The sequence below is a fragment of the Haemorhous mexicanus genome, chromosome 9 (genome assembly GCF_027477595.1).
Source record: "Haemorhous mexicanus isolate bHaeMex1 chromosome 9, bHaeMex1.pri, whole genome shotgun sequence".
Classification (NCBI taxonomy): domain Eukaryota; kingdom Metazoa; phylum Chordata; class Aves; order Passeriformes; family Fringillidae; genus Haemorhous; species Haemorhous mexicanus.
This window is the reverse complement of record NC_082349.1, coordinates 19,337,337-19,362,590: the sequence shown is the minus strand read 5'-3', so window position 1 is coordinate 19,362,590 and position 25,254 is coordinate 19,337,337. Positions and strand designations below refer to the sequence as shown.

The following is a 25,254-nucleotide window of genomic DNA, read 5'->3' as shown; positions in this document are numbered from 1 at the left end:
TAGAATTTTGTGATGCTTATCCTTTTTCAGAAAGCCTAAAAAGGCTAAAGTCTGTTTTGAATCTGACTTCCCTACACTATCCCCAATTACATTTGACAAACAAATGATATATTTCTTACTATAAATGTTTAAACATAATGAAGTGCTATCTTGCTTGGCTAGAAAACTCAGACTTGAACATATGCTTCCTACAATCAGCTAAATCATAACAAGCATAAACAATTCTTAAAAGTTATTAAAATTGTTGTGTAATTGTAACAGGCTTATAGGTTTTTTCACTCCATTTCCCATATTAGAAATTTGGTAAATGTACATTTAAGAGAACACCATCACCACCATCAAACAAACAGCCACTCTGCCATCTCACTTGGAAACAAATAGTTGTCTTTTCATTAAGAAGCTAAAATAGTGGCCAAGCTCAGCAACTTGGGCAGCACTATAGCATTTCAACAAGTCCAGGAACACTCAGTCCTGAAACATGCTGGTGTAAAGACAACTTAAACCAAAGCCTGCTCCTGTATCATGACACAGTTGCAATGAACCTGTCTGGTGCTTGCATTTAAAGGGATATCAGTTGATCTTCTCTAGCCTCAAATAGCAGTAATAGTAGCTCTTAAAACAGTACCTCCACCCTATAATCACAACTGGATTTTCACCACCTTCTCTGTGAACATTCATGCACAGAGGATCTTAAACTGCAGCACTCCAACCTGCTCAACAGATTCCTGCACCCACCCTGTGCTGTGTAACTTCCATCTTCCAGTCAGGAACTCTGGGCCTGGCACAGCATCTGCCAGGTGGGATAGGGAGAGAGCCTGACAGAGTGCCAGGGAGGAGGCCAGGAAAGAGATGTGGAACATGCAGCCTGCTGGGAGGGCACGCTGCACCTGCGTGCCCAGGGAGAGCAAACAGGATTGCAAATGGCAATGAAAGGATCTGAAGACTGGAAGAGACAGCAAAGATTAAAACCAATATAATGGGTGGCTTTGTACTGCCATTTTTCTACACTCAGTTTCCAGTTCTAGGCACAAGAGTACACGCCCAAGATCTGGACAAAGTCAACATTCATGTTTCAATATCTCAACTGGAAAATTCAGGAACCACCATCAAATTTGGCAAGTGTTGTGTTTTCACATAAAAAGAAATCAGGTGCTATATAGGAACAACAGAATGAATGCAAGAAACTCTTCATATCTGTGACGGATTCAACAGTATCAGTGGCAAACAAACCATTTCTGCAAGTCAATCTTCAGTAATTTCATAGTACCTAGCACTTACTACACAGACATTGTAAGCTTCTCAGGGCCTTGATTTTACTATTACCTCTGACAGGTACCAAAATAAAATGCATACCAATCAGTGGCAGCTATGATTTCTCAGAAAAATGCCTGTATTGCTTTTTACTTCACCATGGTCTGTTTGTAAAATGTCCTCTTAAAAAGTCTTCCGTTATTAAGTGAACTACTACAGCAGAGTGGAACTATCATCTGTAATACCAAACATAGCAGATTGCTTTTGAAAGTGACACTCAGATATCTGAGTAAAAAAATGAGAAAATATATGATGGAAGAATGTTTTTTGGAAAGAAAAACCCAATCTAACAACCCTTACTGCACTGAGAATTTTCTCCCCTATGAAAACACACAAGGCTGCAGTAAAATAGCCAAAGATGTAAGATTTGTCAGCCTGGGAAAAGCATAAGCTAAAACACCATGAAAAGTGGTCCTTATTTCCATTTTGGGTATAACTGCCAGAAACAACTATTTTCAATATTTGGAAAGGCAAAATTTGAGCTTCATCACTTTAATAAAATTATAACAACCTATTAAAATCAAGGAGACTTAAGCTTCCACAATTTCAGGATTTAGCTTTTTTCCACCACGTGATTTGGAAAATAAAAAACTTCAAGCATTGCTTCCATCACCAGCATCTTCCTTCAACTGCCCATTGTTTAAGTGACCGAACATGAGCAACATCATATAATGTCTCATTACTCTCAACAGCATGAAGAGACTAAGAATTGGAGTTAAATCTAACATTTGGCCTAAAATAATTTTCACAAGACGTGCAACAAAATACCCAGCTTGTCTCAGAAGCAAGTCTCTTCACAACAGCTTTGTCTTTTACATTTAGAATTTTTCTGTCTGGTAAGATGCAAATATAATGGAAGTCTAACATCTACAGTTATGTAAGTACACAACCCCCCCACATACATCACTAGTAAATAATCAGACTGCATACAAGATTATTTGTAAAAGTAGTAAAACCCTTTGATGCTCCATATTTATGCTGGCAAGTAGCTCTCCTGATATAAAAGGCACTTTGAAAACCCAATATGGTTTGGTTCATTAAGTTTGCAAAGTACAAACAATTGTACAAACATACAGTTATACTGAAGCATGTCAGCCATTGTGACATTGTCTACAAAACAAGTTTCCAATTGCCGATAACACTGGTTTTATGGGAATGAGCAGTGGTTTCAGCAGCTTCACTGAAGACATGACAGGGTTTCCAGTACCACAATCTTATTAAGTAAAAAAACCCTCAAAAACTTATGAGTTTAGGGGCCCCCAAAAAAAACAAGACCCAAAGTCCATAACATTCATTCAATATTTACTCCTTAGAAGTGAACTTCCTCCGTAGCCCAAGGGCAGAAATCTATTCAGTCAATTCCAGACGTGGTGGAGGCAGGCTCTGTCTCAAGAAGTGTTGCTACACCAGTACAGTACTGAAAGCTTTGGTCCAACAGCACCATTCCAGAAACCGACTACATGGCTGCAACATCAATCTGTATGTAAAGCTGCCTTACTCCTGCCTGTGGAAAAGGAAAGGAGGGTTAAAAATGCTGTAAAGCCAAAGCAGTTTCCTGTCCTGAACATCAGCCCACATCAGTAAGTGATGAAGCAAAAAACCTAAACAACTTATTTTTCTGTAATTCATCTCCACATTTAGCACATCACTCGCAGAACACCAGCTGAGTAAGGAGTTCTTCCCACAGTCAAGTGCACACACATAATGATGTATTAACATTAGCTTTGCTGCATTACCTCTTCTGATTCATCCTAAATAACTGCCACATGTGAAGCTGCACAAAAGCAATTCTTACTGTCTTATGTGCCAGTTTAACTTCCTGAAAAGCAAACTTTTTGAAGAAGTGTCCAGTTTAAAATGGAGCACAAGAGCATAACATGGGACTTGTTGTTCAAACCAGTTCTACATTATGGAGCTATCCAGAAAGCCATCACATGTGCAAGCTGCCAATGCAGTGAAAAGCCTGTGAGTAGGTCCAGTCTGTGGTGAGAAACTATCCTAAGAGAAGCCTCATTTGTTTTCTTAGTTCCTTATAGGTCAATATAGATCAACCCCATTTGATACACCTGAGACAATTACATCTGTTATTTCCATAAAGTGGCATGAAAAACTAATGCAGAGAGGTACACAAATTCCATCTACACAATTGAGTATTTTGAAATTGTTCTATACAGCTGGAGCAGGAAGGCTTTTCAAAACAGATACCAGACTCAGAAATATTTAACCTTTCTTGATGAGAATTACATTGTCACATCAAGCTATTTACACTTTGAGGTGTGATTTCCACTGATAAGACATACCTGAGTAAAAATATTGTGAGTCTGGCTTAGAATCCACCTCCCATCAGCATCAGGAGCTACTAGTAACTTCAAAGTCCCTATGTAAACATCAGTACAGAGGGTCCAGAAATGTGGATCATGTAAACTGTAGACTCCTTGCAACTGCTGCACCTAAAACAAGAGGCAAATTTTAGAAAGTGTATTTCAGAAAATATTTTCTATACTATGGTTTTCTACAGAAAGTATAATAAAAGCCAATGCATTCTTTTAGTTTGAGTTCACTGTGCATTTTGTCATCTTTTACCAAAATTTTTTATTACTATCTCAATTATTGTAAGGAAGCTGAAACATATGGATTTGTGTCTGTGTCGTGATTTTCTGTATGTGTTGTGATTTTGTACCCTGCTGCATTTACATTCTACATGTATACATACTGCAACCATTTCTGAATATAGAGGTGTTCATGAGAGAAAAGTCAGTTACTGGATTTGAGATGGCATCCAGTTAAAACTGCTCTTTTTGCAAATGTGGAAATTCTTCCATGAAACAATTTGTGAGATTCTAACTCTAACAGAAATATATTAATATATCATTTATAATTTTGTGAGGGCTTAGATGTGTTCTGCCAATGCCTTTGTTTTTTCTTCTTTGCACTTTCAGCAAACCCTCCATGTGATGATTACAGCCTGTAACTCCTGAGGAAAGCAGCACTCCTTCAAGTGCTTTGTATTAACTTTGCAATGGCACTTCATGGCATACTAATAGAAAAGTTAAGTAGGGAATACAGGTCAAATTCAGAGTAATTTTGTATTCTTATAAATACACTTCCAATGTTATGTATAAGCACAAAGTACTTTGGGAAAGAATAGCTTCAGGATCTGTTTTTCTAACGTAGGAAATTTTTAAAACACAAACTCAGGTGAAGCTACATGCAATTTAGGACTCTGGGAAACTATTAATTAAACTGGTACCTCCATTTGTGTATTCTAGGGTACATTTGACTGGCAAAACATCATAAAATCATTCCTTTTACTGGAAAAAAAATCATAAAATATCCTCATACACACAGCTGAGGCTCAGTCAGTCAGCAGCTTGATCAGTCAGAGCAGAAACAGCTTAAGAGCTCACCCTCTGGTAGCACTGAGGCAGGGCATTTTCCAGGGAAGGAGGAGTTCGCTGCATCAAAATCCCAATGGACTCTTTTAAAAGTGGAACAATACTGGAAAGAAAAAATGAAATTAGCAATTATTACATTTTCAAAAGGTGCAAGGAGAAACCTAATATTCCTTAATGCTGAGAAATTTTTTGCTAGTTCTTCCATCAGAAGCTGAGGAAGTCGCCGTGAAAACCTGGTACAGAAAAAAAAGGACTGACAAAACTGCTATGGTGTCCAATCAAAGGCAAGATTATTTCTCCCCCACAGTTTCCAGAGTCAACTGGTGGTCAGTCACAAAAGATTAATGGTTTAATCATGGGATTTGAGATGAAATCTCTTGGTGTCTTGGAAGTTATACAACAAAGCAGCTGTATAGCTGAAAACCAACTTCAATGGCAAACCATTCACAAGCAACCAAAAAAATACTCAACTGAAATTGCATTTGCTTTTGTGTTTGGTTTAAGGCATATTTTTCTTATGAACTAAGATAATAAGGGGGTAATCATAAAACAAAATTAGTGTGGAACAGTCCAGCTACACCAGAGTTATTTTGTCAGAAACAGACAACTTGGCATATTCTTGAAGTGAACTAAGTGTAGGGTCCCATCCAAGCTCAAGGGTTAAACATTTGTAAGCAATTACAGGTTCCCTCCTGGCCAAATGGTCTTTAATCAGCAAACCAGGAAGACATTTAAGACCCTTTTTTATTATTATTACTTTTTGTTTTTTAATAAAACCAGGAGAGCAGTAAGCCTATGCCCTGAAGCTACCACTAATAGCTTATACTCTTACTAAGTATTCAGCATGGTGATTTTTTTGTTTAGGAGTAGTGCATCATGTCTGGTTCAGTAGAGCATTCTAAAGTTTTCAAGTAGATGACAAATATCTATAGCCCAACAGTAAAACTTAAAGAGCAATTTAATTTCAAGAGCATGCAAGTCACCTAACATTGAACTGAAAGTGATTATATATTGCAGAAACAGTAAGCTTCATTTCAGAGTGCAGCACTGGCATCACAGCTGCAGTACATGGAGTTATGGGATTAAAGGCACACCTGAAACATTTGTAAGAGATTAACTGGACCAGTTGTTAAAGGACACTGCAGAACCTTTGTTTAAAATCTCATGAAGTGATGTGGAATGCATGGCACAGACCAGCTGTGTATCTGCAGATGTGAACAGATGACCTAATCATTTTTATGAGTGTTTCCATTTGAACATGGGGCAGTGCTGATGAACTGCTCAGCTCACTCCCTGGCTAAACCTTGGCCAGGGTGGGAGGCAGCGAGAGGCTGTGTGACTCTTGTCTAATGAACCCCTGGAAAAACACCACCCTAAAATGAAGCCTTCTTGCAGGCACAGTGGTTGCTCCAGCCAAATTCACTGCCTGGTGCCCTCCAGCACAAAGCCTCCCACGTTTGCACTGCCACCAAGGCACCGGTTCAGAAATAGGAAGAAGCAATTAGGGGCAAGCAGGAGTTGCCTAAACTAGACCTGTCACCAAGACAAACATTTAGCAATGCAATAACTGTCAATCTGTCTAAAGGAAGCTTAATTGGAGTGTCACATTCTACAGTGGATTACAGAAGTTTAGGGGAGAAGGGTTCTCTTATTAATGGACCCATCTCACTAAATAATGTCCATGTCACAAGCATTACATCAAAGGGAGCCAGAGCTGCCAACACACTCCACTGATGAATTGATTTCAGTTTAACTCCCTATTTAAAATGCAGGTTTGTTTCTTAATAAAAACCTTGAAAGACCAATACACAAGTTCAGGATGCAAAGTGAATGCAAGTGAACACGATTCCATTCCCATGAATTTAACAAGGCCTGTCTAGCATATGCATCCAAAGGTTTCAAAAACCACACGTATACAAGCTGAATATTTTTCCCAGGGAAACAACTAAAGGAATAGAGAATATAGTAGTCTACCTTTTAATTGAAACATACCACTAAGTGTAAGAATAGCCATGAAAGAAAGCTAACAAAAATGTCTAATTTGTACAACTTATTTACACTAATAAAACTGATGTACATTATCCGATGGAAGAGAAATTAATTGTAAAGTAGATTTGAAGTGGCTATGAAACAAGAACATCTTAAAAGTCCAAAGAATAGAGTAAATCAGGATGTGGCTTGATACTGTTAGTGAAAGTTGAGGCATATCCCGGGTCACACCTTCTTCCTGTATCTTAGAGCCACTGTTCAGATACAAAGTTTTCTCTTTTGCAAAGCTGAAAAGCCAAAAGAGAGCTGCAGTGATGTGACAGGCCCTCACAAATGCTGTTCAGAGCACAGGCAGCCTGTGGATGCCTTGCATCTGCATCCAAAGGGGTACTAGCTCACATGGCATCTTACTGTAAGCTCAACTAACACAACAAACAACAGAATCCAGTTTTATGATGCCTGATGTTTTCCATTGTTTCATGCATACTACTGAAGTACAAAACCTTTAATTTAAAAACCAGAACTCCACAGAATATGCTCTTTTCTCAAACATTAACTAAAACCAGTATTACTTAATCACTAGGAGGCCGTAGAAATATCAGTTCCACTTCATGTGACTGAAGAAAACATAAGGGAAGATGACAAAACCAAGCTGGCTGAAAATACAGTTAGAGATTTTGACCAAGCTTTCTCTTTTCTTTGGCTTAGTCATTAGTGGGGAAAAAAAAAACCAACCAACGTGGCTGCCTCCACAGCAACTATTACACTGTGCTTCCCCCTATGTTTGGTTTAATCTACAAGACTATTGATGAAAACAAATAATGCTGAATTCTCACCAAGTGGAAAGTATTCTCATGCATTAGCAGTCTGTAAGCTTTGCTATTAAAGCAGACAGAATTCCATGGCTTCCTGATTACCAAGCCTTAAAAGTAAAATATCACACTCTTTCATAAGACAATAAAATTTGAAAGAGGAACTAACCCACAGCAAGATTTGGAATAAAAATATACCCTCTAAAAAAGCCAGAAAAGCAAAGGCAGCTATTGTTACAGCTTGCCATATCACATTTGCACATACACTGTTACAGAAGTGAAAGGTGTTCAAATAAATCAAAATCAACTAACTATTGACATGAATCTGATAAATACAGCCTGCCACTACTACATATGGATTGATTAAAAATTAAGAGTGAAAGCACCAGACTCATTTAACCTGCATCACATTCAGATTACACTCATGCCCATTCCAGTGCCATCCTGTTCATGCCACTGGTTCTGTAGGCACAGCCAGCAAGACCTCAGCATTGTCATGACCTTGGACTACAAAGCTGAAAACAGCTCCAGGTAAAGAACCCTTTAGACAGACACTGCACTCAGAGCACAGCAGGAAATTCATGCAGTGCTCTCAGCATTCCAGAAAATAGGGGGTATTTGTGACAGGTTTCGTGGAAGGTCACAAACATTGCTAAGGATCAAGACCAGCCAGGGTTCTTCAAATACTACAGCTCAAAATCTACAGCCACTTTTCCAAATTCTGGGGTTTTTTCCCAGCCACCATCCCTATCTGCAGTGTGAAGACTGTTGGCCTGTTTCAGAACTGTAATGAACTTTTTTTATTAGGCAATGGCAATTCTAATCAAGACTGCAAGTTTTGCTCAAGACAAGGACCACAGGTTTAACATTTGCTTTACAGATTTTGAATTCTTTGTTCTCATAACAATGTAGTACCTTGATTCTCAAGCAAGGTTGGCAGGTACCATTACCCTGTAAATAAAGGTAGTGCTTGACATTTAGCAATAATGGCTTAAAATAACACTAAGAACAAACATGCTAGTTTGGAGGAGTTTTGCTATAGAAAATTCCTTCTGAATATTAAGGAATGCAGCACTTCATTTAAAAAAGGTAATTTTTTTATACTGCTATGCCCCAAACATGAAAGGCCTTAAATATTACTGGCACACCCTCCCCCAAAGCTCTTTCATATTATATCCTGTTCAAGCAGCTCAAGATTTTATGCAAAAAATTATGTAACCCATGGAAACAACTTCACTAAATGACTGAAGTAAATTGCCTCATTTCTTTGACCACTTAATATGCAGTCTGCATGCTCTGTGCAATCTAGTATAAGATTTAGTCTACTGTGCCTTTCTAGAAACATGTGGGTCTAATAGTGGTTTAGGACAAACTTGATTTATAGCAGAGCTGTGGCTTTTGCGTGGCGACTGGTTTCACATAGCTGACTGAAACACTAAAATTGCTTCAGCATTTCAGAATAAGGCTTAGAATACTAATGTTAAAACTAAATGAGTACTTAGTTTTAAATATTAAAAGCAGTTCAGAGACTTGGGAAATTGTTTATTGATTCAATGCACATATAATTATGCAGACAACACTTTGGAAAAAACTTGAACAATATCTAAGCCTAAACTACAGTGAAATAGTCAAGCTTTTGTTAAAAAAAAATTAAAATGCTGGTAAAACAGACTCATCTATTTTAAGCATGTCCCATTTATGTTTTACTTGCATGAGATAGTGCAGAGTAATCAAAGAAAGAGTCATCAGATATTAGTGGTTGCATCCAGGAAAATTCAGATCCCACACGGGATTTTTGCTGTGCAGTCAGAATGTTCTGAGCTAACTCACGAGGAGTTAGGCAGAGAATGTCACCCTAGAGCACCCTTAGCAAAGGATCACAGGAGCAACTGAGCAACTGTGTCAGCAGCTAACAATTTGCACTAATTAGAGATGTTGTCTACAAGAAGGCTCAACCATTTGATTTAAAAGCACTGCCTGACTTCTCTGAAGAAGCATTGCTTAACCCTTCTGCACGTGCACAAGGCAAACCAGGTTATCAGGGGGAGTCTGTACAGCTTTATGCTGCACCAGTGAGATTTTTAGTCATCTTATGCTGGTGTATTTTTGTGATTTCTTTGGCAAGTGTGGTCATCATTTCAGAAACCTGAACAGAGAAAACCCACTAATAGCAGCAGGCAAGGCTCAAATAAACCAGAGAGAGCTGCCCTACACTGAAACAAGCAAACTCTCAATATAAAACCAATGAACAGCTATTTCATAAAGACACATTCAATCCTGGATTAAGAGCAATGATTTTCCTCTGCATTCTCATGGCATTCTCATGCAATAGCTTTGATATTCTACTGGCTCACCAGACATAGTTCCATAAAAGGCAATAAGGATTTCTCTTCTGCCTTTATTCCTTCTTTGTATACAAAAGTATCACAGAAAGAATACAGATTAAAAAAACAAAAACAAAACCCCAAATTGAACCAAACTAAAACAAAATTTAAAAAAAAAAAAAAAAAAACACAACAAAACCCTAACAAAACAACAGAGAAACAGAAGTCCTGGATCCAATCTACTCCCTACTCATACCTTGCAGACACTCTAAGTCAAACTCAGACCATTAAGCAATAACTTGGAGCATACAGTTCCAATCAGGGCAAATTCCCTAAACACCATTAAAATTTTTGAATGACTTTTGAAAACTTTATCAGAATGGCTGTTACATCTCTGGCTCTAAACTATGTTTCTTTTATTGCAGCCACAAAGATCCTGATTACAAAACAGATCTTGATTTTTAAACACACATGAACAGGATCTGCTTGTTGGGGCACACACATACTCTTACTCCACTTTACCTTATCAAAGTTGGTTTAACAGTAAAAGGAACACAAACAAAATTTAAAAATATTCATTTGAAACAGAATGCAATTATTTAATCTGAAGCCAAATTTACCCCAAAAATTATTCATTAAGGTTTCAAATAGGCCCACAGAAATCGACAGGAACTCCTGTACTACAGATTGAACATCCCAGTCCTTCCCACCTCAAACCCACAAGTATCCCATGAGGACACAGACAATTAAAAAAACCCAAACCCCAAATATCCCTCCCCCCACATCCCAAAGTAGACATAGCTCTTTCCATTACCAATTTAAAGTATTTTTGCAATGTTATTCCCCTCAAATTGTAAATTTCACGGAACTTCAGTAGTTTTTCTCCTCTGGGTTAGATTAAGGTGACTTTAAAAGATTAAGTACAAAACTATTATAATATCCTAGCAAGTATGACCTGGGCTCCCATATTACTGTTACAAAAGACCACCTTATGGGAAAATCTGAAAACCCATTTGCACTAATTCTTAAAGGACACTTCAAACACAGCACAGTGAAGAATAAGGCAAAATTAACAGTGGTTTTATGTCCAGAACTGTCAATGAAGACTCCTAAAATCAAACACAACAAAAAGGGACTCAAGTTCTCAACAACCATCTGAAACTGATAGTAATCTTATTTATGGTCCTAAAGTGCATTTCAAGCAAAATCATCAATAGTTCAGTCGGTTGGACTGCTTAGAAAACAAATAAAATACCATCACAAAACCACCCAACCCTGCAAGCAGTGTTTGCTCCACTGATGTGCCAGGATGTGTCAGATGGCAAGAAATGCAGGCTTGCTTCTATCAGCTATGATGCAACTGACTGCACTGATAGCAGAATTATTCTACTAAGAGTTCATAACATTGTGGACCCACAAAATAATGTTACAGGCTGAAGTCTGGCCTAAGACCAAAAGACACATCAAATAGTGAACTTTCCCAGCATTTTCAGCATAGAACATGGGTCTCAAACGTTCCTTCTATCTGTGCTGGAAAACCTATAAGCAGGATTATATGAAACATCTCTTATGGAATTCAGTGTAATTTTAACTACTGTATGAATGGAAGAAAAAAACTGAATTGTCATTCATGTGGGATTTCCTGCTGTACACAAAGCTGGACCCTTAAAAAACAAAGTGTATGGAAACCTTTTACTCAGCTATTACCTCTACCTTGGCAATAGTTTCTTCCCCCTTGGAAACTTGCACATTTTCTTTCCCATTTTTTGAGATTTCAGTACTAGAAGTAGTTTGTAATAATTTGTCATTTACAGAATGTTGAAGTCAAAATCTCTAAAGTTCCTATTAAAGTTCTAGCACAAACATTTCTGTGGGCGTTGTGTCTGAAGCCTGCTGCCCTGCTTTGACTAGCAGGGAGATTCACATCAATAATCCTGTGAATGCTGCCATGCACAAGCCATAAACATGCCATACATGGTACGAGCAGAAGTAACTGCAGCTCATCAGATGACACTCACCACTGCTGAACAGACAAAGATGTTGAGTTATTAGGTTGTAACTGGAGTTGTGGCACACTGCCCTATGGCACCATTGAAACTGCTGCCAAAAAAGCCTCATAACATCACTCAATGAAATATTTGCTTGACCAGTCTAATCCCAATAGCTTCACAGTCACAGTGATCTTGGTAAGAAACAACTGTGAAATCCCGAAGTCCGTGAAGCATTTCCATCAGATCTTAAAAGAAATAAGGATATCTCAGAGTGCAAATGCAAAGTAAAAGACAGTTCTTGTCGATATAAGAAAAGAAAACTAAAACCTAGCAGACTTGATTTGGGAAGGACAAGGGCACATCCTGTGCCAGCAGTCTCAACTCTGCTGCCCTGAAACCATTCTGCTCCATTTACTGGAGTACATTGGTTTATATAAGCATGTACTAAATACAGAGATGAAGCTTTCTACAGTTTGAAGCTGAAAGACATTTTTTGTAGTATTATGCAAAGGACAAAATATGCAGATTTAAGAGGGAAAGTAGCTGTAGAAAAAGGAAAAGAAAGATAGCACCAGAATGGCTGTACAGAACAGAGGTAACACACCACTCTTGGAAGAAAAGCAAATGTTGTAAGCCATTAGCATAACAAAACCCCTTTCCCTTCTGAGCTGCAATTTCTGCTGTAACTAGCATCAAAATTCCTACCAAATACTAGTGATAACAACACTTACCTTACACCTATAAGTAGTGCTATCAGCATTGAACAAATAGGATCTGCTATCATTAGACCATAGTTCTGCATCAGTATAGCAGATATGATTACACCAATACTTCCCAGCGTGTCTGCCACAATGTGCAGAAATACACCTGTAAGAGACCAAGTGATACCATTACAACTTGCTATTCTTAAAGCTAAGGGAGCATTTCAGAGATGTTTTACAAAAAGAAGTTTCAAGAACTAGATAATATGATCTATACTTCTTAAATTTGTGGTCAGTGTTGGGTCAAATACACAAAGACTTTAATGTATTTGTAGAATATGGGCCATTTGAAGAATTTACATTCTGTTATGCACTTAGCAGTATTGGGCACTTCATAGCAAGGCTATTAACTTGAACGAGGATTAACAGCTGCAGCTAGATTTTCTTCATTCAGTACTCACTCTTATTTTAGTACAGAAACTCATGTTCCCTGATGCCTACAGTAGTGAGGTCTGTATAAGATGGACAGACTGTTAACAGAAACAGTTCTGCAAAGCTTTGACATGTGCTAATGTTTAATTGACAACACCTTCTAGAAGTTATTTGGCAAAGAAATCCAAGACAAATAGCTTTGAAAATTAAACAATACTGCAGACATGAGAAGCCTTACTCTTATTCTGAAGAATAACACTTCCTTCTAGTACAAAGAAACACATACTTTGCAGCTAGTCAAAGTTTAGCCTTTGGAGCTCTCTGCTGGCAGTGACTGGAAGTTATTCAGACACAGCTTTTTGAATGCAGTCCTCCAGACAGGTAATCCCCTCTTGTAAAAACAACACACCACTACAAACCAGCTCTTTGGGGATTTCTGCAAGTGTGCAGTAGTACTGGCTCTGGCTGGGACAGAGCTGTGTTTCTCCACAGCAGCCTGCATCAGGGCCTGCTGTTTCTCACGACCCCGCAGCAGGAAGGCTGGGTGGGCAAGATGCTGGGAGGGCACACAGCCAGGCCAGCTGATCCAAATGGACCAGAGGCACTTTTCATACCATCCACCACCATGCTCCCCAGTAACACCAGTGTTCTCTTTCCCAAATAGCTGCTGCTCACACTTCCCTAGGCACTGATCTGCTGGTGGGATGTGATTGCTTGTGAGTGATTGTCTTGATAGTGACTGTCTTTGTATCACTTGGTGAGGTTTTTCCCTCACTACTAAAAACTAAAATAAAATCAGGTCTCTTTAATATGCTTCAACTAAAATCACAATCACAAAAAGACTGACTTTGAAATACTGAGTACACATAATACAGTGTACTGTAAATTCTGGAAGAACTGGTAAATGCTCCTTCTCAAGGACTACAAACAAGCCAGAAAATCATCCAATAACATACATTTGGGTATTCCAAATAATTACTGTCTCCTACATCTCATAACTGTCTCCCTGTAACTTCTGAACATTAAAAAAAAAAAGCAAAATAAAACCAACAAACAGCCAACCAAAGCTCAAAACTAACATCTAAATTATCCATAACTAATCCTCAGGAGATCAGGGATCTCCTGAGGATTAGTTATGGATAATTCAGCTCAATACTACTTCAAGAAATATAGATGCATTACTATCTGCTCTAAACCAACTCTAAGAGCTTGATGAAATACAAGTCTTAAGCTCAGGTACTCTTTAACAATTACACCAATCTGCATCTTCATGTTCCAGAACATATACTGCAATTAGGCTCCTTAGGTTTCTGCTTTTAACCACTCTTTCCTAGTTTTTCATTGATTTTTCAGCATCAATTACAGAAGCTGAATCCCAGCTTTTGGGATGTATCTTTTAAACTGTGTTGACAGAGCATTACATTTAGACTTCTGTCAATGTCTCCACCTAGTCATGCACAGGACACAGCAGAGCTGTTTACAGGGGAAATGGAACTTCATTAAATAGCTCCTTTAAGAAAAACATGGCATTTATCCAGAGGAACCCTCTAAGACACAGGTGTGACAGACCAAGGCAGGCAGACTGTGATAAAACCAATAAAACATCATATTTATTCTCATCATACCTTGTAAAATCTGTTTGCTGGATCCAGCCATTACTTCAAGGGAATGGTCATCTGTGGAGGCAATTATTGACACATTAACCAAGGCCCAAAGGGTCTCTCCAGTGGCCCTTCTGTTACACTCTCCCTTTCAGAATGTCTTGGACAGACAGGCTGCTCCCAATGACCAGCTTTTATTCAAGCTATTGTTTTTTAATGCAGCAATTAAGTCTTAAAATGCATTTTTTAAAATACAACATCCCTTTACACAGTAGATTTCTACATAGGTATATATGAAAAAAAAAAAATCTACATTTGTTCCTAATTAAAACAAATGGAGAGGTAAGACCATGATAGTATATAGCAAAATAAGACCCCTCAAGAACAGAAGCCATGAACAGAAGTGAGAAGAGTAGGTTTAAATGAATTTGCTAACCAGAAATACTTCACTTAAGCAAGCATTTACACCTAATGTTAAAAAAACAAGGATAAGACTTGGAGAAGGAACAAGTAAAAAAACCTTCTCATCCAAGCAGATTAATGCCTCTGTAGCATTAATCTGAAAGATAATTTAAGAAAAACTTGTTGAAGGATAGTAAAAGGCTTCTAGTGAAGATACACAATAATTTACACAACAGCTGATTTGAATACCAAACTGCACAAGACAGGTAGCTACATTCACTGGTCTGCAAGGGTGGGGGCCAGCTGGAAGGCAAGGAAGAGGCAGAAGCAGGGAGCTCCTGCTTTCCGACAAAATTCCAGGAGAACTACTGGGAGACTAACGCCAATTTTCTAAGAATAGCAAGGAAGGGACAAGTAAATATTTTTATACTCTTTGTCACCTCCTGTCTGCCAGATCCCACACGATTCCCTGCTCTGAATGTGCACATTTTGAGTCACGTCAGATCTAATTTTATTGCTTAGGCAGGAAGGACTGACAACCCTGCATTACCACAAGGCTTTCATTTCCATTGTTTCAAATAGGTGCTACCTACACAACCTCTTCTCCCAGAGTGAAGGCTACAGACCATATCTAACATGAATGTCTCTTCTCAGATTGCTTGCCTTCATAGAAAAGACTTCAGCATAGCTAATATAACAAGTATCTTTTCCATAACCATCTTAAAACAAATTACAACTACACAAAATGGGGAAAGTCTTATTTGAGATGACAAACCAAGTAAAACTAACAATCCATAAGTACCCAAAGTTCACTGGTTGATTTTTCCTAATACCTTGAGCTGCAAAATTATAAAAACGGAGAACAGTAGCAAAACAGCTCAACTTTGTCAATTGATTTTAATGAAAAAACTGAAACAGAGCACCTGATAACTAATTTCACTATATTGCAATAGCATACAGCTGTCCATATTTTGCCAACACACAACATTACAGCACACACTCAAAAATCAGAGGTAAAGCAAAATTTTTAAAAACTAACATTGAAATTACTGCAAGTGAAACACAAAATGAGTCACAAAACATGATGGTGGCAGAGCATACTAGACATTTAATGAAGCTACTTCCATGTATGAGCACAACAAGCTGACAACACGCTCCTTTTATTTTTCAGTAAGTTATTAATTGCAGATTTAGATTGAGTCAGGATGGTCTATGATATCAACTCAGTACTTACCATGACAATATTCCTGACCATGAGAGTGTCCATGGGAATGTTTATGTTCATGGCTGTGTCCATGATCTCTGTGACTGTGCCCATGGCTGAGACCACCGTTAAACAGAGAATGGCTGTGCTCATGCCCTATAAACAAATATCACCATCAGAGTGAATTTATGAACACATAAATGATGAGTACTCTTATATTTGTTCCTTAGCTACTCAAAACCTATTACTCTTTTAGTCATCTTAAGGTATGGCTTTAAATAAACTTAACACAAGGTGTTTGTCATCTACGGCTCTGCTGTGCAGACATATTTTTTATTTATATATATAGATACACAAAATATACCAGGTTTGAGAAGTGAAGTGCTTTTATACATTCCCACTTCTGAGACTTGTTGTGATAGACTTCTAGTACTATTTGAAAAATGTACACTTCATTAGATACAAGCACTTTAAAAATGGTTGTTTTAAGAAAGCAGAAATTGATTGCCATTTGCAGATTAAAAATTCAAGCTTAGATTGCTGCTTAAAGACCAAAGACTATGTTCTCTCACCAATCTATGTAAGTTTATATGTTAAGCTCAAAGGGAGGCCCACAGGCTTTGCAGAAAAAAACCCAGAGTGTTTACCATGTGTATTTAGACAAATAAATTCTGCATTTCAACTCAAAAGGCTAAGCTGAGAAACATCTGAAGCAGAATCATCTCATGCTTAAAATTTGGTTCAAACACTGTTTCTAAATTTTCCAGCCAAACCTTGCTCAAGCCCAGCTTAAATTTGTCCAAAAAGATGCTCTGCAAATCTCTTTCAATAAAGTGCAGGAGAGTGCATGAACTTCAAAAAGCAGTTTCTGGACTCCTAGGTGTTCCAGTTAATGGATATTAACATGAGAAGTACAACAGTGGCATGCCAGGGCTGGTAATAAAACACCAAAGTCAACATAGCAATAGGTCACATACAGACTTTACTAGGATTGCCATTAAGAAGACATCAAATGTAATACTGGGGTTCTCACTGGGGCATAATAAGGCCCTGGAACACAGACTGCCAAGAAAGGAAACAGTACTGAAGTTACATCCTACCAGAGCTGTGTGAATGCCCATGACCTCCATGCTGAAAAACAAATATTCCTATCAGATTTACAATGAATCCTAGTATAGAAACAGGAAGAAGTCTCTCATGATGCACATCAGGAGGCTCAAGGGCTCTCTAAAAGAAAATGAAACAAACCAAAAGCAAATGTAGAGTTTTACAATCCCTTTACATTATTAAAAGGCACCACAAAACTACTTAGATACAGGAGCATTCTCATATATAACATGTATATAGACATAACTAAAAATTACTCAGGACTTCCAGTTTTTGGGATGATACACAGAGCAACTCTCAGTGTCTGAAAATAAAGTTCTATTATTAAAGCTGTGAAAGTACAGTAGAATATTCTGAGAGTCTAGCTCAGTTTTACCATAAGATTTGGTTATGCTGTGGGATGTGGCTCAACACCATCTGAAAACATTCAGGTTTGTTGCAGTATGTAGATTGCTTAAGTCACCTATAAGACTTCTAAGACTCTAGAATGCCATTTCTTCCTTTCTCCTTAGAGAGGTGAGGCAATGAGGGGAATGAAATGAAGACTCAGAACAAATTATGACATTTTCTTAGAAATTCTCAAATCTAGACTGATTTTTTTCAATTCTTTTTTACCCTACCTCTTCTGGAATATTTTTCTCAATGAGACATTATAGACCTAATACAATTTGCATCTGAAGCTAAGTGTTGATGAGTGCAAATTACTACTGACAGAGGAGAAAAACATTCATCATCTCTCCACAAGGATGAAAGGTACAGGCAGTAAATAGCAAGACAATAAAACATGTAGCACAGTAAAATTTTAAAGTAACTCAGAGTGACCACCACAAGCAAAGGAAAATACTTAGCATGGGAGCTCAGATCAGCAGGAAGAGGATGATGTTTTGGTATCACCCTTGACCCTGTCACAGTTTTTAATTTTTCTAGTAAGTTTTCCTCCTGTTTCTAGATTTGAAATTTTCCCAGGCTTATAGGCAATTTCAGCCCAGTTTTAACTGGTTTTGAAGCATTTACAGGCCTATCAATGTAGAAAAAACTCTTCCTCTGTTAGTAAAAGAAAAAACTCAATAGATTTACTCTGAACTAAAAGTCTAAACAAATTTATAGTGTGTTTTCCATTAAAAAGTAGAAGCATTAATTTAAGCTGATTAAAAATAGTTATCAGTTTTACTCTTAATCCTTGATGTTGCCCTTAATGTGTACATTTCAGTCTTGAAATTATTACCTGAACTATCATGTAAAAAAAAAGCAAGAAAAGAGCCCTTGTAAATTTTTAAGCTATTACTACTTGCCATTTACATCAGACTTCAAGATTTGGAGAACAGTGTTCTTTTTTTAACAAGCTGGTCCAACTTCTCAGCATGTTACTTATGACTAACTTCTTACCTCTGAATGACTAGTTTGGGCCTTTTTTTCTTGGCCTCATTTTTTCTATAACAATGAGAAGCAAAGATCTTTCTAAGACATCCTTAACTGGCTCAAAAAAAAAAGGACAGGCTCCACCTCACAGAATCTTTACACATAAACAAAATACACTATTTAAGAAGCTAGTACAGAAACTGAAAAAGCTGGGTTTCTCTGTCATTAAACAGCAATTTCAGATGGCCCTATTCTCTGTTCAAATCAGATTTCTAATCAATTATGAACATAATTTAAATTTTCAATTCATTAATTTCAACAATTTATTCCTATTAAAACCAGAAATGTTTATCTATATTAATTATAGAATGTAACGATGCAATTGATTTCATCCCATACCTCAACACCTTCAGAGAAAATGAAGAATGCTGTAAAGATGAGGAATAAGCCATTTACAAAACCAGCAAGTACTTCTGCTCGAACATAACTGCAAGAAACAAAAAAAGTAACAGCAGAAATTACCACTTTCATTTAAATGCTGAAAATTAGAACTTAAGAGATTGGAGTGCAATCTTCTAGTTCTCAAACAGTTATATTACACAAATTTCCTAAATGGAAGATGGCATATAAATTACAGATTAGTATATAAAACTGACCATGTTGTACTTTGACAGAAACTGCCTGATCCACATCAGCCATTCTCTGATCTAGATGAAAGAAATCTTTCAGCATGTCAAAATCTTTCCATTTGAGATTATGTCTACTCAAAGTTATGGTATAAATGTAATTCAGAAGCCACAAACTAGGATAAGAACATGAAACCTAATCACAGTTTTCTGGTGTTATGTTCAGTATCAAACAGACATGTATTATTTTGCTTCCCCTCTAGAAGGTGGATTTTCAGTACAAGTTTTAAGCAGAAATTAATTATTTCAAACATCAAATTTTGACAATAACAAACTGCCAGATTAGAATAATAAGTAACTTCAACGTAGCAAACATCAGACTTAATAAAGTGTGGCTGTTCTCTGATAAAGGGAACACCAGCTGTTTAAATGTTCAGCAGTAATTAATACAGAATGTGCTTTCACTGCAATTAGTTCATGGTATGATTCTCTCCAAACTGATTTCTATGCACACTGGAGCTTCCACCTAAATTAAACTGTGCTGGAAGTTTCAAACTATATGATTCACACTTAAGCAAGGCAGCTGAAGCTATATGCTGACAGGTCAAAAACGCTATGGGGAATGCCCATGTTACCAGTAATTAGCTGTTAATCAGTATTACAATTAATAACATGGTACCACCAGTATTGTTTTATAGGGCACAGCTGCCACGTTCAGTGGAACCAAGTGCCTGCCAAATGCCAGCTGCAGCAGATAAATCCACCAAGGGCAGTATGGGATGACACACCTCAGCCTTGAGGATCTGTGTAAATGGCAGTCACAGCTCCTGAATCCTGCTGCTTCCAAGAGTCATGGCTTGTAATCTCCAATGCAGCATCACTGAGACTTGGCTCCTTTCAGTTGTAACTTTCTGTTCCAAAGGAGGAGTGGGACACCAGCAGTCTGGGAATCCCTGTAACACTCCTCACCGCACTGTGAGGACAAACCCAGGATGTGGCTGCTTGTTCTTCACCGGTGTCATTAACACATGGCAATGCAGGGCAACTTTCTGCTCTCTAAATTGTTTCCACTAGTATGATCAGAGAGATCTTGGAAGTGATAAACCTTCTCCCCAAAAGCAATGCCTTCATATTTTTATTATTTCTATTAACTTAGATGTTTACATAGCTCACCTTAAAAAAACCCTCACTTTCAACATAGTTTTTCCACGTTCAGCAAAAAGCTTTTGTTTGTAAGTGAAAAATAACTGCCTAAGCATTTACTATAACACATTAAGATAACAGCATGAAGTTTCTTACCCATATGAGAAAGCATCATTTGACCTCCATTTTGAAATAACTGAAGCTGCTAATCCAGCCAATAGAGCAGTACAGTCAAAAAACATATGAAAAGAATCTGATATCAGACCTAAACTGAAAGAGAACAGGAAAAAAGGGTTATGTTTCATATGCTACATGTTGAGTATGAAAAAAACCCGACGGACATTAATCTTTTACACACTTGCAGAATACACTGTGTTTCTAAGCTTCAAGCGTAGTTTTGCTAGCACAGAGGAGAAATCCATGCTTCATCACAGAAATATGATGCCAAAACTGCTTTTTTCAGCTTTAGAGAAGGCACTTTAGAAAAGTACTTGGCAAAATAATCCTCCTAGCTATGATTTTGGCGATAGTGAAAGGTGGTTTCCACAGACACAAACCAAAATCCCTGGAGTAGATGTACCCACAGCCACATCTCTCATCAACATAATTCAACTTTAAATCTTTGCCTTAGCAGTGGCAAGGCACTGACTAGGAGATACACACCTCAGATCTAGAGGCTGAAGGAATCAGAGGCTGAGACACCACATCTTCAATGGCTAATTTCAAAGACCAATGCACAACTGTTTGTCAGTCTTGATTGAGAAACACAGTTAAAGTGAATCAGCATGCTAAGAGGTTCAAAGCTAAATTAGTTTATGAGTTAGCCAGTCAGTAGAACTTGTATCAGTTTGTAGGCTGTATGTAAACTGGGGTTAACACCACACACAAGTGCTGCCAAAGTTTACCAAATTACTCATGAACAGGTTCTGTAAGTCTGCAGGGAACTGCGTGCATTGAAACAAAAAAACAATACTTCATATTTTAAAAGACATTTGATAGAAAGGTATTGTTGAGCAATTGTTAATTAACAGTCCAAAAAGTTCCACTTTCCCAGTTCTTTGGTTATCTAAGAATAATTACATGTGCAACTCAGTTCTTGGAAACTGAAGCACAAGAAGCAATTACTGGTTTAACACGTTCTAGAAGATAGACACATACTCACATTGAAGTCAAATACAAAGTTTCATTTGCCAAAGTTCCAACCACTTCACATTACAAAGCCAAACTATTTCAGCCTTACTGAAAACAATTACAAGATTAAGTGTTTCAGATGAAACACTTAACAGTGGAAGAAGTAGGTTTGAAAGAGGGGAAAGACCAAGTGTCTTGCTCTATATATTTGTATATATACTTTATGGACACATACAGAGTTATACATACACACAGCTATAACATTTAAGGCAGAGGGATGACGGCATGGTATATTGTCCTGAGGTGCTGTAGCCACCAAAGCAGGAGAGATGAAGCTGTTCTGAACAAACTTTAAAACAAAACCCATAGGCTGGATGCCTATGAAGCAGCAAAATGGAATTCGCCATCGAATTCTTGAAGAGTTTTGGCAACATCTTCCTCCTCCCCAAAATCAGGTGACATCTTTATGGAAACAGCTCATTTTAGGTTTGGTTCTGAGCAGTTAGGAAGATCCAGTGAGGCAAAAAACCCACGATAAAGCACATCAAATATTCGGGTGGAAGGTAATTAGTGACAGTAACCCTAAGTTGTACTGATCATGAACTGGAAGGAATAAGCATTGCTAAGCAAAGAGAGCTACTGCTTTCTGAGGTGATTGGGTTTTGGTGTTTTTTTGTTCTTTTGTTTTTCTATAGAACCTTCTGAGAAAGAGAATTGTATAAGGACTACTACTCCAACAAAATCCCATACAAGTTCTAGAACCAGAAATAATGCAGCAAGTTACCATGGCACTGTGCTCACACCTGAAAATCTCAGTAAGGCAAGACACCTTAAGTGCAACACCAATACAGCTGTGGTGCTTTCAAGATCTAAGCTAACAATTCCAGGTGGCCAGAGGCTCATGGATTTATCAGCAGGGGTCAGCAGACTGCATCTGTCGTGCAATTCACCTCATAGCATAACCACGCTCTGTGTCATAGGTACAGCTACAAGTCATTGAGCTGCACAAATGGTAGGAAGCGTGGTAAGAGATCAACCTCATTTCATCTGAGGCTTTTTTAAACTGACCTGTAAAGTAACAAGACCTTAGAAAAAATAGGTGCAAAGCAATTACTAAAGTGATTGAGTGATTCAGTCAACGACCACCAATACAGTGAACCACCAGCAACATGGCATGCATGCAAGAACTCCTGTAGAGCCAAACACATAATCCAGAATAAAAACTAGTAGAAGCCCTGTACTCAAACACACTGTGTCTAAATAAAGACACTTCCACAGCTGATTTAGTTTAACATCAAATTAAATGAATGTGCACATGTAGCAAATTTCAACCTTAAACAAGCAAACAAGCTCTCAGCCAGCAAACTCGTGACCAGTGACAGAACTCCAGGAAACGGCATGAAGCTGAGTCGGGAGGTTTAGATTAGACATTAGGAAAAGGTGTTTCACCCAGAGGGGGGCTGAGCACTGGAACAGGCTCCCCAGGGAAGTAGTCATATCACCAAGCCTGAGAGAATTCAAGAAGCATTTGGACAACACTCTTTTCTGAGTTCAGAAAACAATCTATTTGGCAAAAAGAAGCTCAGGAGAATTTCTCATGTGAGGAGTTACAGAACTGTGTCTTCAAAATGACAAAATGTCATTTAGGGTTCCTTGTTTGCTTGTTACATGTTCATTTTTCCAAGGCATGACCTGTCTGCCTTGACTGAAGACATTCCTCATCACATTCTCTGCTACCCCCCTCTACTAAAGAAGAAATTGCTAAGACCCTGTTTTGCTCTAGGCCAAAATCTAGACTTAGAGATACACAAAACTACTTGAAATAAAAGAATTTAATGGCTGTGCAGTAAAATCCTAGTTCTTAATCTCAAGTATGAACAAAAATAAGTGTCTTCTGAATTCCAATATGCCATATTCTTCAGTGACAAAGTTTTGTGAGTGTCATTGAAGTTTCTCAGTTTAGTTATCTCATATATAGTTATCTCATATTATCTCAGGACTTCTTAAGGTCACCCTACCAAGAAAAATTGTTATGTTTAAAAGGCAGACATCAGAACAAAGTCACAGGAACACAAAGCTCTTTATATCAGAACAGCTAAGAAAAAATATTTACATCTGCTGAGTTATTAGAAAAAAAAATCCATACTCAAATAGACAGACTATGCATTCAATAACCCTCAAACAATTGCAAAGTGAATCAACATCAAAGCCAAAACCAAACACATTTAAAATGGTCTGGGTGCTGCCAAGATAGTCTGTGCCCATGACAGCACTGCATGATCTCTGGTGCCACGGGAGCAATTACTGTAATCAAAGCTGAGGATTTTAGAGTGTCATTTGAGAGATTCAGAACAACATTGCAAATACTAGGATGCAACCATTTCCAAATCCACACCACTGCATTCACTCAGGACTTTTAAGAGTTCCAGTAATTTATGCTCATATTACAGCTTTTGGTGAGGAGGACACTGCTGGACTTAAATGACATTTCCACACCAGCCCACTCCAAACTGAACTATTAACAGAGACTGAAATATCATCATAAAACATCTACTCTATCACCAATGAAGCATGACAGCAATACTAGCACCATTGCCTGTTCTCTACCTTTGTAGTGTACACCAGTACTGAAGTTATTCTCCATTTCTTATATTTCACTACAGATTTTTCAGTAGCAGTTTAATCAAGTCTCTTTCATTTTTTTCATTCTTGTGAATTTTTGTGCCATGTAAAGTACCACTCAGCTATACAAGAACGTGTCAAATCCTGTTTCTCTCTCGAGACAAGGATGTTTGAGGCAGCGATATCCAGGTTATCAACCTACGGATGAAGCCACACTCCCCAACAGAGGACTTCTGTGGCAAGCAGCAGCTACAGCCCCCGAGTCCCGTAAATCGGGCCAAGGCCAAGCTTCCTCTTTAGCGAAGCACCGAGCATGCTGCTCCAAGCAGCATTCCGCCGCAAACGCGCCGAGTCGCGCCCCCCCGTCGAAGCGCCTCCACCGCGTCGCCGGGACCCGGCAGAGGGGACGGCGGCGCCGGTCGCTGCCCACGAGAGCGGTCCCGGTCGGGGGAAGCTCTCCAGCGGCCCCCAAGGCTCTGCCGAGCGGCCCCTCCAGACGGCGGGCCAGGAGGGCCGGCCCCGCCGAGCGGAGACGTGGCACTGGCCGGGCGGGACGCGCCGCTTCCTGCGCGTTACAGCTGCGCTCGCCCCGCCGCGCCCCGGTTACCTGTTACTCCAGATGCCGTAGAGCAGCTCCACGAAGGCGAAGGAGAGGTTGAGGCAAAGGAAGGAGAAGAGGTTGCGGGAAGTCTTGTCGGCCAGGATAGACCTGCGCACGGAGCACACCGCGGGTCACCGGCCGCCAGTACAGTGCCAGGAGGCCGGACCCGCTCGCCGGGCGGCCCGAGCGCCTCGGCACCAGCCAGAAGAGCCCCTCCACGGGGCCTCGGCCGCGGCGCCGGCAGCGCCCGGCCTGGCCGGCCCTGGGCTACTCACCTGAACCAGCCCGACACCTTTCTGAGCAGGTTGAGCCTGGGCGGCTTGTACTCATCGTCTTTGATGGAGAGGGGCAGCATCTTTCCGGCGGCGGGGCCGCGGCGCGCCGGGCCGGCAGGACGGGCAGGCGGAGCGGGAGCGCTGCCCGGCCGGCCCACACGCCGCTTCCGGCCGCCACCGCGCCTGCGCCGCCGGGCACAGGGGCTGAGGGGGCGCGCCGGGGGCCGG

The 25,254-nt window shown here is 39.1% G+C and overlaps 1 protein-coding gene across 1 annotated transcript; it reads right to left on the bottom strand.

Annotated features, from left to right (window-relative positions):
* Positions 1 to 1,787: 1,787 nt before the first annotated feature.
* On the bottom strand, positions 1,788 to 25,191 carry SLC30A7 (solute carrier family 30 member 7). Its single transcript, XM_059854398.1, has 11 exons — positions 25,027 to 25,191; positions 24,758 to 24,859; positions 20,554 to 20,667; positions 19,028 to 19,115; positions 17,263 to 17,389; positions 16,193 to 16,318; positions 14,581 to 14,631; positions 12,554 to 12,689; positions 4,719 to 4,809; positions 3,612 to 3,761; positions 1,788 to 2,815 (listed from the first exon to the last, which is right to left on the bottom strand). The coding sequence occupies exons 1-11, from the start codon at positions 25,104 to 25,106 to the stop codon at positions 2,768 to 2,770; spliced, it is 1,113 nt and encodes a 370-aa protein (XP_059710381.1). The 5' UTR covers positions 25,107 to 25,191; the 3' UTR covers positions 1,788 to 2,767.
* Between the last annotated feature and the right edge of the window lie 63 nt (positions 25,192 to 25,254).

Excerpts from the sequence above, each read along its gene's own strand:
- SLC30A7 (XM_059854398.1), bottom strand. The coding sequence starts at position 25,106 with ATGCTGCCCCTCTCCATCAAAGACGATGAGTACAAGCCGCCCAGGCTC. Across the intron at positions 16,319-17,262 it reads TGGGCATTCACACAGCTCTG|GGCATGAGCACAGCCATTCT; the intron begins GTAGGATGTAAC and ends ATTTGTTTATAG. Across the intron at positions 12,690-14,580 it reads CAGCAAACAGATTTTACAAG|GTGTATTTCTGCACATTGTG; the intron begins GTATGATGAGAA and ends GGTCTCTTACAG.